This window comes from Xiphophorus maculatus, chromosome 7 (assembly GCF_002775205.1).
Source record: "Xiphophorus maculatus strain JP 163 A chromosome 7, X_maculatus-5.0-male, whole genome shotgun sequence".
Taxonomy (NCBI): domain Eukaryota; kingdom Metazoa; phylum Chordata; class Actinopteri; order Cyprinodontiformes; family Poeciliidae; genus Xiphophorus; species Xiphophorus maculatus.
In genome coordinates, this window is record NC_036449.1 from 25,961,231 (window position 1) to 25,973,242 (window position 12,012).

The 12,012-nt window shown below is 33.7% G+C and overlaps 1 protein-coding gene across 1 annotated transcript; it reads right to left on the reverse strand.

Annotated features, from left to right (window-relative positions):
* Window positions 1-3,807: 3,807 nt before the first annotated feature.
* On the reverse strand, window positions 3,808-11,526 carry LOC111609213. Its single transcript, XM_023336364.1, has 8 exons — window positions 11,477-11,526; window positions 11,017-11,086; window positions 10,251-10,415; window positions 9,699-9,824; window positions 8,891-8,936; window positions 8,425-8,451; window positions 6,927-7,148; window positions 3,808-6,331 (listed from the first exon to the last, which is right to left on the reverse strand). Exons 2-8 carry the CDS (start codon window positions 11,047-11,049, stop codon window positions 6,078-6,080), a joined length of 873 nt encoding a protein of 290 aa, XP_023192132.1. The 5' UTR covers window positions 11,050-11,086; window positions 11,477-11,526; the 3' UTR covers window positions 3,808-6,077.
* Window positions 11,527-12,012: the final 486 nt, after the last annotated feature.

Here is a 12,012-nt window from a genome sequence, read left to right on the forward strand (position 1 = left end):
GCCTTTTCCAGGCATTTCTCACTGATATTAAAATGTCACTAATTCAAGATACAAGAACTTTTGCACAAGCGGTTCAAAGCTTTAAATATGGTATAAAAACTGGTTAATACTACTATTAATTACCAGTTTTTTTACATTTGTTGTAAGCACCAAACAAATGACGTCTTTACTTTATTATAATTTCATATTAACAGTGACATAAGACTGCAAAACAACTCAAAGCAACTGGGAAAATGAACTGTTTGGGGCAGAATCACACATTTGACTCTTTTCTGCAGTAAACATTCTAGGATGGGGTATGATTGCTCTTGACGAGATTAGAGGAACCAAAAAACCAAGTAGAGTAGTTACACAACTTTTTCTTAATGGCTTCGATTGCCTGATCGTTTTGTTGACAAGTCAGTAATCCTGGTACTGTCTCATGGAAGAGAACATGAACATCCAGCTCAACATTTTTATACATTTCAGACCATTTTGTTCCTCCAGTTGAATAGTCAGGATCTCTGGTGTGATGCATCAGAACCAGAATCATTGGTTTATCCAGTGATGAGACTGAAACACATGGGGAAAAAAATAGATTTAGGGTTCTTGTTGTTAAATCTTTGTACACATAAGGTCAATAATTTCTCTACACAGTTTCATCATAGAGTTCTACTTACTGACAGACAGTATTAACAATAGAAGACATCTGAAAACTGATCCATTAACTGCTAAAGTTCTGATATTACCAATTACAAGGAGACAGCAACAGCATTTTTGTTCAAAATTATAGCGGTGTTTAAAAGTAGTGAGTAAATCTGATTATCTTTATGATAGCTAAACTTTTTATACCCAAATGTAACTTTATTCCAAATCAAAACATGCATCAAACTTCTTCAGACTACAGAAAGTGAAGAAAAGGGAATATTTAGTTTTTCATAGATATATTGTCAGCATTTTTATTTCCAAACCAGCAACATTTGCTGTATACCTTAAAACACTGAGCAATAATAATTTGCATATCTACTGTTTCTAAGGATTAGTTTTCATTGGTGTAAAATTGCTGACCCACATTTGGCACCTGCATGATGCCTGTGCTATCATGTCTCACTGGTTATTGATTCAAGGCTGATATTTTTATGCATAGTTGTATTTCTGATTATTATTGTAAAGTTTATACATTCTTAATAAGTGAGTCTGCATAAAGTAACTACTAAATTTCCCTTAGTTGATAAGTTAGGAGGGGGAAACACCCGTTTTCTGTTTTCAAGTGCAAACTCTTAGTACAACTTAATGTTTCTGTTTACAAAATAAAAATCCATAACATTTTTATGGATCAGTAAATGGCTTTGAGAAGAATAAAAGAATACAGGAGAAATAACGTAGCAGGACATATTTGCTTGTAAAATATTCAATCTGTTAAATAGCTTTTAGGAAACGGAAACAAGGATTTCCATTACCTTTTGGATTTGTCATTGCTGATTCCACATCTGACCCAACGCGTGAGGTGATTGGACAAAAGACAATGACGACCGAAGATTCCTCTGGACTTTGTTTTTCCTCAAGTGTAGGGGTCACCAAGGACATTAGCCAGGAGATTTTGTTATTCTTCACTTTTTCCATTATTGCCTCATAGGCACCAAATGTCTGTCCAGTGGGGAATGGGAAGATCTTTATTCTGCGCCACGATTCACCTTTGAATACATTTGTCAGTTTGAAAAAAAATAGAAAAGGTTTAGACTCATAACTGTTAAATATTTAATGCTTGCAAGCAAAAACAGACAATGAAATGACTTAAATGTAATCTCCAACTTATATGAGATAAGTTGGATTAAAAAGTCCCTCTTATATGCAGCTATACAAAATCCAAATCTGCCCAAATTTAGTTCAGATCCATCAAGTTCATTCCACACTTTAATAAAACACTTCTGATGTTTCTCAAATTGTTCTGACACTTAGAAAACGTCTTTCAGGGGAATTCCCTGGAGGGTCTAGAAATTTTCCAGTGACATTGTTCACTGTAACCCAGAAGAGAGGTCAACAAGCTGTTAGAACATTTCAAATAAAAACAGGTTGTGTCTGGAAAAGCCTGATATGATCAAACAGAGACAGACAAAGAATGTAATATCCATAATACTACAATACTAAGAAATTTGAAAGCTATGCAAGACAATGCACAAAAGAATGTAATGGACTAATTGAAATATTGTTGTGCAAGACTTCACTCTATTACCAAAAATTGCCAAAAGTTTATTCACATATAAGTGACTTAATGTAAACCATGAAATAAAACCAGTTAAGTTTAATTGTACTTGTTTTTTTATGTCTATGATAATATATCTGAAATTTGAACAAAAATGCTTTGTACCATTGTTTTCTCAATCTAAATAAAGACATAAAGCTCTATTGTGGCCTTTTTAATACACTGCTTTTTAAATTAGGTATATAATAATAAATAAGTGTGCTTCAAATCAGGTTTAATGTTTAATATTAATCAAAGGATCGATGTTCTGTTGGAGCCAATAACTTGAAACTACTGGTATTCCATTTCTTAATATAATACTTCCCCTGTGAAAAAAAAAACTGCTTATCATTTATCCAATTATACTTTTCAAATTACTCTTTATTATCTTTCTATATTATAGTATATAGAAAGATAGTATATGGCCACCTTGCAAACATAGGTGACCATAAATAATGCCTGCAGAGAAAAGGGCTATTATAGCTGTATAAAATCTATATTTTATAGATTCTGTTGTGGGTCACAGCTTCATGTAATGAAGTTTTTCTGTTTAACATAAATAAATTTAATGTTTAGGCATGACACACGGGAATGCAGGGACATCTGCAGTCCCTGTGACAGGGACTGCAGATGAAAATCAGGCAGGAAATAGACATAAGTTACAAAACAAAGACCGAAAGTAACTTAAGATTATCATATCCTGTTTATGATTCTCACAAATATTTTAAAAAACATGAATACAGAAAATCTACAGAAAACAGGAAGCTGGAGAATATAAGCAAGAGAAGAATACCTGAAGAGCTCATGGTGTTCTGTTGTTCTGGCGGATTTATGTTCTGCTGTTCTGCAGCGTCTCAGTCTTTATATACAGACCCCGCCTCAGCCCACCACCACGTGACTTACAATAAACTCTGCAGATGCTGGGAAGCAGCAGCACTACTTCCAATTTACTTTCACTTTCAGTCTTTTAGGGTGGTGGGGTCCACTCTAATTTCATAAGAGCTATTGCATATTGCAAACATCACATTATCAAAAATCAACACATATGACATTTTCTTCTTTTTTCTTTTCTAATTCAGTCAATCATTTTTCCTCCCTTGTATTTCATTTGTTTTGTCTTGTCTTATTTCTGCCTGTGTTTGTAATGGCTGCTTCTTGATTTGTCTGTAAAGCACTTCAAATCATCTTGTACACAAAATGTGCTACACAAATAAATTTCCCTTGCCTTAAAAAAAAAGAAGAAAAAACCCTAATAAAAAGAAGTCTTGCATGTATGTTTTAATTTCATAAAGTATAAATGAAAACAAATAAATTAAAAACATTTAAACTTTTCAACCTCTCACTTTCCCTATTAGAGACGAACATCTTGGTTGAATAAATGTTATTTTAAGTTTCAGTCTCCCAGGGTGATAGTACTTTTCGGCTGGATTAGAGGTCAGAACAGAAAGTTCTGGCTGATCAGAAAGTGAAAATAAATGATTATAAAAATATTAGATTCCAGTCTCATAAAGAAGGTTAATATTTAAAGTGAGAGCTGGAAGATTGCAGTTTCACTTCAAAGAAAAGTCAACACAGCAGAAAGATGGTTGTGTCAATTTTTTTTATTTTCAAAAATATTTAGTTATACATTTCAGGAATATTTTGTGTCAAGAAAGGAAAACATGAATGTGCTGCTTAACTGACTGCTTTTATTTAGTAAAATGATGGTCTTCTTTAATCTGTTAAGATTTTTTTAAGGATTTTATGGCATTTATGACATTTATTCATTAATAGCTTGAAAGGAAAAAGTAAAGTGAACAATGGAGAAGACTTACAGTAATTGGAACCAAGGACTTCTGTGTTGAGGACTTTATCCTCTATATGGTGCAAATAGAGGACACATAACAACTCAGAGTATGTTATGTGTTCTAAATATCTCTGAGTGGAGAATAATTTGAATAACAGATTGTTTTGCCACCCATTATTCTCTGTTTAGCTCATTTTGTTTGTTGAGGAACATGAAGAAACCTCCCCCCCCCGGTTCCACCCTCAGCTATTGTCCAGGATAAAAAAAGGACTTTTCAAATGTTTTCTCGTTAGTTTGGATAAACTCAAACTAAACAGCTAATAAACTTAATGCTGTCATATTTTAACTTGTTTCTGGCATCTTAAACACTGACTGTGTTTCAGGAGCAGTTTTAATAAATTTTTAACAGATTTTATGTTTGTTTTTACAGAAGAAAATACTTCTGGAAATGAGTAATGTTTCTAATGACTTTCAATTGTCTTTGCAAAATAATTCATGCCTCTGTGCAGCTCTGGATGAACCATGAAGGGGACTACGCTGGGGGTGAGTTCACTGTAGCTGATTCAAAGCTGATTTACTGCAGCTTCTTTGTTAAATTACAAAATGTAATAATCAATAAGTAGAAAACAATTTACAGAATAAATAAAGAAGAGATGCCTTTGTGTGACAGGTTCTGTTTAGTGTAGGCTAATAACAGAAAATACAACATTTAATGATGAAGAAACATTGAACACTGACAGGTGCCAACGTTTTACAGCAAAAACAGAACAAGCACACGGCAACTGTTAAACATTTGAAGGAGTTAAAGAAACCAAAAATTCACCTGCTGCCTTGGAAATGCAAGGGAAACAACAAAATTGTTTTTGTTCTAACTCAGAAACTAAAGTTCATTAGGTTGATTGAACATCTTAGCACTGTCCATCAACAAGAGTTGTCTAAACACTGTTTAAGTTCTGATAGTTCACTACATTTATTTACTTATTTAGACATGTGTTAAAAACTGTCACTATGATAGTCCATACTGATATGATAGCAGCAAGAGGTGATGCAGATTTATTAGCTGCAAACCAATTATGTAGGGCGACTATTTTAGTAGTAGATTAATCTATTGATAATTCTGATTATGAATCGACTATTCGGAAAAAAAAGGGCACATTCTGCAGATTTTTCATTTATTTAAGTATTTTTATGCAATATTAGAAATATATCAAAAGATGCAAATGAACAATTCAATTCCTGTTTGAAATAAAATAACAATTGAAATGGTTAATAACTGGATAGCAAAAAGTGCTTAATAGGTTTTCTTTACAGATTTGGAACCAATTAAGCTAAAGCTGCAACTTGAGGAGTTCTGGGTGGAATGTGTTTACAGATAAAGTTGTTTTTTTATCTTAAATGTAAATGTTTATATTTTTTGTACAGTTTTGGCTGAACTACAGCTGAGGGTGTTGTTCTTTCAGCATATTACGTTTTTAAGGGTATCTATACTCCGTACTTCAATTAATCAGTTATTAAATTAATTCATTAAGCGTTATGAACAGCTTTTGATCCATTATGATTAATTTGATTAATCATTTCAGCCTTACAATAACAATGACCTCTCATTCCTCTACATCCCAAAGCACCTGGACTGAGATCTTTGGAACTGAGTGAACTTGTCATGTTGAAGTGTCAGTTGTCAGATTACAATTATTTTAAATTTGTAACGTAATGTCATTACACTTTTGGAAGTAGCGTTCAGAGTATGGGTAAACTGTGATCATAAAGGGATGGACATGGTCAGGAATCATACTTAGTTAGGCTGTGGTGTTTAAACGATGCTCTGTTGATGCTTCCTGTTCTGGGCTGGTAGGAGTTTTCTCTTCTGTCAATATAATCCATTTGCTTTATGATTAAACATATTGTGTTCAGAAACGGTATGTTAGACATATTTGGGTTTTAATAAGTGGGTTTTTAGCTACTGCTGAATTTCTATAATTTTGAACCAGTCTATTCATTCTCCTTCTGATTATTCAGTATTTCTCCCCAGATAACTGCTGCTCACTGGATATTTAATGTTTCGTAACATTCTCAACGAGTCTGATGGTATGTTAACATTCCAAAGAATGGTTTTGAATGTTTATTTAGCTCTTTTTTAATCATCTCGAAAGCCTCCTCATTTTGTCTACATTTCAATAGTCCTGGTTTAGTCTCATGGAACAGAACATGAACATCAAGGACAACATTTGGATAAACGTCAGACCAGGTTGTTCCTGCAGTTGAATACTCAAAGTCTCTGGTGTGATGCATCAGAACCAAGATGATTGGTTTCTTCAATGATGACGCTGAAACAGAAGACAGATGTGATTAGATCACATTTAACAAATCACTTTTTTCTCCAGTTTAATTATTAAGGTGCACAATTAAAGCCAGTAAAATAATTTCATCCAAGAACGTGGTTGTAATTCTAGAAATGTCTCATTTTTCTGCCTTTTGATATAGCAAAATTTAAAAAATCTCCATGGTGACACCCTCCCACTCAATGTAGGAAAGTTTTTGGCTCAACTTTTTCTTCACCACAACTTACTGGTAGTCTACACACATTGCCACAGAAAAATTGCCCAATCTGTTTGTCTTTGTCTTATTCGACTTTGCAGTCATTTATAAACAAGACACCAAATTACCTAAACTCCTCGACTTTAGACAGACAGTGACCCTCAAAACAGCACTGAACATCTAGTTCTTAAATAAGGAGGATTCTAAGAAGAAGTTTCTAAGTGTCACTGTGTTATTTAGAATGTCTCTTATTTTTACAGTTAAAAAATATGTAACAACCAGTGAGTCTATTATCTCAATCAGGCAAACATTCCTCCATACAAGCTGGGAAACAAAGTTAAAAAATGTCAAACAAACTCAAACATTTAGTTGTAATTCCTGTACCTGTTTTATCTCTCATGGATGACTCCACGTCTGATCCAACGCGGGTTGTGATTGGACAGAAGACAATGACAATGTCAGAATCTTTCAGGTTTGTCTCCTGGACATGAAGTGTCCGCCGTTTGTCCATCATCAATTGTTCCTTCACTTGATTATCACCACGAAATGTCTCACCAGAGCACATATAGAAAACCTTCACTCTGTGTAGTACAGGTGAGCCTAAGCCTGAAAAAAGAAGCAGTCACCAGTTATACCAGTTGTTGTTTGACAGTCAAAAGGTTGAAGTTCCCGCACCATATTTAAAGACTCTTTCGGCAAAATAGTGATCTTGAAGTTATCTAGTGATCTGGGTCATGTAGGCATGAATCAGGTTTTTCTAGAAGCACTAAAGAATTATATCTTATTCTCCATGATTTTTAAGAATTATTGTCAAATCTGAAACTGGATCTAAGAAAACCAGTTGTGTGCAAAAAAATAAAAAAATATTCATTGGTATTTTTAGAGATGTTTACCAGCTGTAATATTAGGTGTGGAAGGCACTGCAAACTTTTGTGAAAAAAAACTGTCCCATGACAGATGGAGTAAAATAAAATCAGAAATATGTAAATAGAAAAAAATGACTCAATTATATTAACTTGATAAATGTAATTTTCCATATTTTCTACCAAATATTTATTTGTTAGATATACAAATATTTGTTTGCTTCTACAGAATATTTGTAATATACATTTGTGACTTTAAATAGACCTATTCCTGACTTTAGTTAGAATGGCTTCTGACAAAAATGATGGTGTGTTTAACCCTTTCATGCATGAATTATGATCCTTTGTGTCAGGATGTTTATCCAATTTTTTATTTTTATTTTCTTAAGGCATTAAAAAGGTAGGAAAAAAACATTTTGTTAATTTTTTTTTAGGTGATCAATTGTAATTTTCTCCAAATACAAAGTTGTTATTTGAAAAATACATTGGTAGTATTGTACTTCAGGGGTTATCTGATGTCACAATATTTTTCAAGAGTCGTCTACAGTGGAAGGAGGGACAGGTTGGGATGCTTTTTTGTCTGTCAGCCATATTGGATTTAACAAAAATAATTTCTTGCATTTGCAGCTGATGGCCAGTAGTTGATAGTATATTTTATGATGCTTTAGTGTCCACTTCAGTGCTCTGTGTGCATTTATAACATAAAAATCCACAAGAAGAAAATGGCTTTTAGATAACTAGCTGCATAGTAGCTAGTTATATCAAAACTAGCTTAATTAACTAGATTAATTGTAATCTGACAACTGACACTTCAACATGCATAGTGGTCACTACTGCAGTGACCACTATGCATGAAAGGGTTAAATCCTCACATACAGGCTCTAATGAAGACGCCTTTTAATATTTGTCTATTAGATCAGGACTCAAATAAATTCCAAAACTATGTGTGACCTCAGTGTGATATAACCAGGGATATAACTGTCCACTGGTCAGTTCTGTTTTAAGGCATGTACCGGTACCTGTTTTTTCTGATGGGCCTTTTTGTCCTACAAAAGAACAGAGAAACAATTAAGACAGGTTTTGTAAAACAAAAGTGTATAATTTTGATTTTAAACCTAGTTGTGTAATAATACAAAGATTACATCATACTTTTTCCAGCCTGACCTGTTGGTATAGATATTTATTTCAAGAATAGAGACTTTTGTATGTGCAGAAATTGAATTTCTGCACTGTTCCTGATCTCTAAACCTTAGGCAGTTCAATACTTAATTCTTTTTTAAGCTTTGAGAATTTCACTAGTGAACCAGACTTTAAAAGTTTGTCAACGTGATATTGTATGGTTCATACTATTTATATACAGTTTTCTAGAATTGCTTCTATGGTTGTTTTTATGTTTGCTTAGCACTTTGAGATTATGCAGTAATATGTGGTGACTTGTGATTTCTGTGTATTTCAGACCAATCTGAAGTAATTAACTTTACAAACCTCTTGGTGTTTCTTTCTTTTCCTTTTTTTCACCCAGCACACATACCTGAACACAGATTTGTAAACACAAAGTGCAATCATTTACTGAAAGGTGTCCATTTTATTATACCACAGAAAACTTACAAGTAAATTAGCTTTTTTATCAGAAGGCTCATAAATATTGTTCAACCATGCAGAGTTGTTTTAACTTAAATCTTCCTAATTCAAGAACAACAGCAAAACTCTGAGCGTCAACATAAAGAAAACAAATCAGATAAGCTATGGGCTAACACGGGTTCATTTTCTCCCTTGCGTCTGGTGTGTTCACAGTTGATGTTTTCAGGTAAATATGTAAATGCAGTTATTTATTCTATTTATTAACTGTCTGATCATTTAACCTCAATAAGGGTTCATCCATTCTAGGAAAAACGTTTTTGTAACTTCTGTTTGGATACTATGTGATGATGGCAAAAAGAAAAAAAGCTAAATAACTGGTTTATTGACAAAATATGTAAATATGTCAGCCTGCTGTTTTTCGCTGTGGAAAACCAAACTTATTCTTTGCTGTGTTTCTATCCGGCAAAGAACAGGTTAACTGTTTTTTGTTGTTTTTCTTTTTATCAAACCATTTTACAGAACTTCAGCTCTGATCCAGACATGGCTTTGGTGGTTTAGCTGATGTTGAACAACTCAAACAAGACCACACCACACTTTTCTTTTCTGATTCAGACCCAGAAACTTCTGTGTTCATTTAAAGAACACTTTCAGTAATACAGATCTATCAACCTTTGACCTTTAACCTGAACTGAAAAAGATTTTCTTTACTCACCGCACTTGTGATGGACAGTTTAAGATTTAATTGGCTCTCTTTAATAGTCTCAGTAAAGTGAATGATCAGCTCAAACATCTTTACACAATATGGACACTCCACTGTGCTCGTTTGTTCCACATCGTCCTGCCAAAGCAACAGAAAAATTCTATTAAAGTACAAAAGACATTGAACACTTTTCTTCTTATAATAATCTTAATCATAATAATAAAGTTATTACATGTACTTTAATTATTCAAAGTCACCCTAAAGGAGATTCAAGTTCACTGTACAAAGTGTAAGCCACTCGGTCAAGATAGGAAGCCAAAATAAAAACAGAGAAACAGCAACCATTATGTGATTAATTGACTTTATAAAAAAATTCTGTCATCTTGTCTACCGTTAATATATTTTAGGTGTACTAAGACTTTGGGACAGTTTAGTTTTTAAAGGAGTGTCTATTATTGAAACAATCCTGCAATAAAATCCTGTGACAAACATAGAAAAAAAAGACTTAATGATATACATTCAAAAATAAAATAGATCTATCAAAACACTGAAATTTCACCCCACCTGTTGTTTATAGGTAAAGCTCTGACTGACAAGGGCTGATTCCACATCGTTAACTTCAAATACTTCCATTTGGAAATCTAACCTGCCATCCTTCTTCAGTTCAAAGTAGACAAAAGTCAAAAACATCTGTCTACAATTCGGACAAGTCACTGATCCCTCCAGACCCTGAAAAAAAAAGGTTTGTGTTAAAAAGATTACTTGAAGAGTGAAACTGATAACTTTCAGTAATCTGAGGTGATAAGAGCATGCAGAGTTTAAAAAGTTAATTTCTCTCTCTGCAAATTTTTACAGTTTCACTTTCAGTCTGATTCAAATGTCTCAGATCAAACAACTTTTAAAATCAAACAAAGATAACTCGATTGATCCAAGAAGGGATTTATTATTTTATTATGAACACTGAGTTCAGCTGAGCCAAGAGAGATTGTCAGTGCTTAGATATTGTTCTGGATTCTACTGTTGACTGTTTATGCATTCTCTAGTGTTATATATATATACACAAGCTGAGATTACAAGATCCCTACATTTTAGGGATCTCACAACTTGACAAATAAGTTATAAGACAACTTATTGGACTTGATTAATAATCATTTTATTTATTTAGATGTCATGCTTGTTTATATGCCTGTTTTTTGTTGTATCTTTGGCAGTAGCAGAAGATATGTGAAAAATGCTCCAATGAAGTCTGATTGATTCTCATGTTTGTAGGCAAAGATTAAAATTATGTCGTCCTTGAGTTATTTTGATCAGACAAAAAAATCTTACTTACCTGGTTGGATCGTGGTTTCTTAGCTGCTAACATAGTTCCTGCTCATCGGCTTCAATAGAGGTGAAGATACCTATGGAGACAGATGATTGGTTTTTCATGTGGACAAGAAAGTCTTTATGTGGGAGCTCAAGTGTATCTGTCAAATCTGACTTCATAAAGTAACACTCTTTATTATCAGAAGATCCAATGAAAAACTATCTCAATATGTGTGCAACAAGTAAAACTGAGTTCATTTGTGCCAGATGTACCGATGATGCTGTAATTCCAGCTGCAGGTGGAGAGTGAAAACTTTCATTTTTGATTCTGTTTTAAAAACTAAAGCGATTCAAACTAAAAACTGTTCTGAGCTAAACAGCAGAAACCCAAAATGCTACAGTAACACTGACAAAGAAACTACAGCAAGGTTTACAAGATGGAACAGCAAAAACCAAGTAAAATATGAGTAGAGAAACAGATTTACCTTAAAGTCTCACACTTAAACTGATCTGGAGTTGTGCCGTTCCCTTCCTGCTGACTTCAGTCTTTATATGAGAAGCTCCACCCAGCCCTGACCACGTGACTTACAGGAAACTGCAGCTTCAATGCAGCAACAGCAGCTACTTTCACTTTCAACTCTGACAGAGCCGCTGTGTGTTTTGCCTGCAGATGGAGGTAATCTGCTATGAACTCCTGAAATGTAAATATAAATCTTCTGAGAAGCAAAAAGCTAATTAAACAGCTCTACATTACAATGTCACTTGGTGACTTTGAACCCGTTCGGTGTTGAGCAGACGCATGATGTGATGCATGATCTGGTTCAAGGCAGCAGTAATCTGTTAACCACTTTGTGTTAAATGTAGGTGAGCTCAAACAGCTAAATTCTGGTTTGTTTTCAAAACTGGTGCAAAAAAAAAACGTAGAATAGGATTAAAAATCAGAAAATGTTTTAACACTGTAACATAAATACAGCTCGTTTTAAAACCAGGTATATTTGTGAGTGTTTAGCTATATGGGATT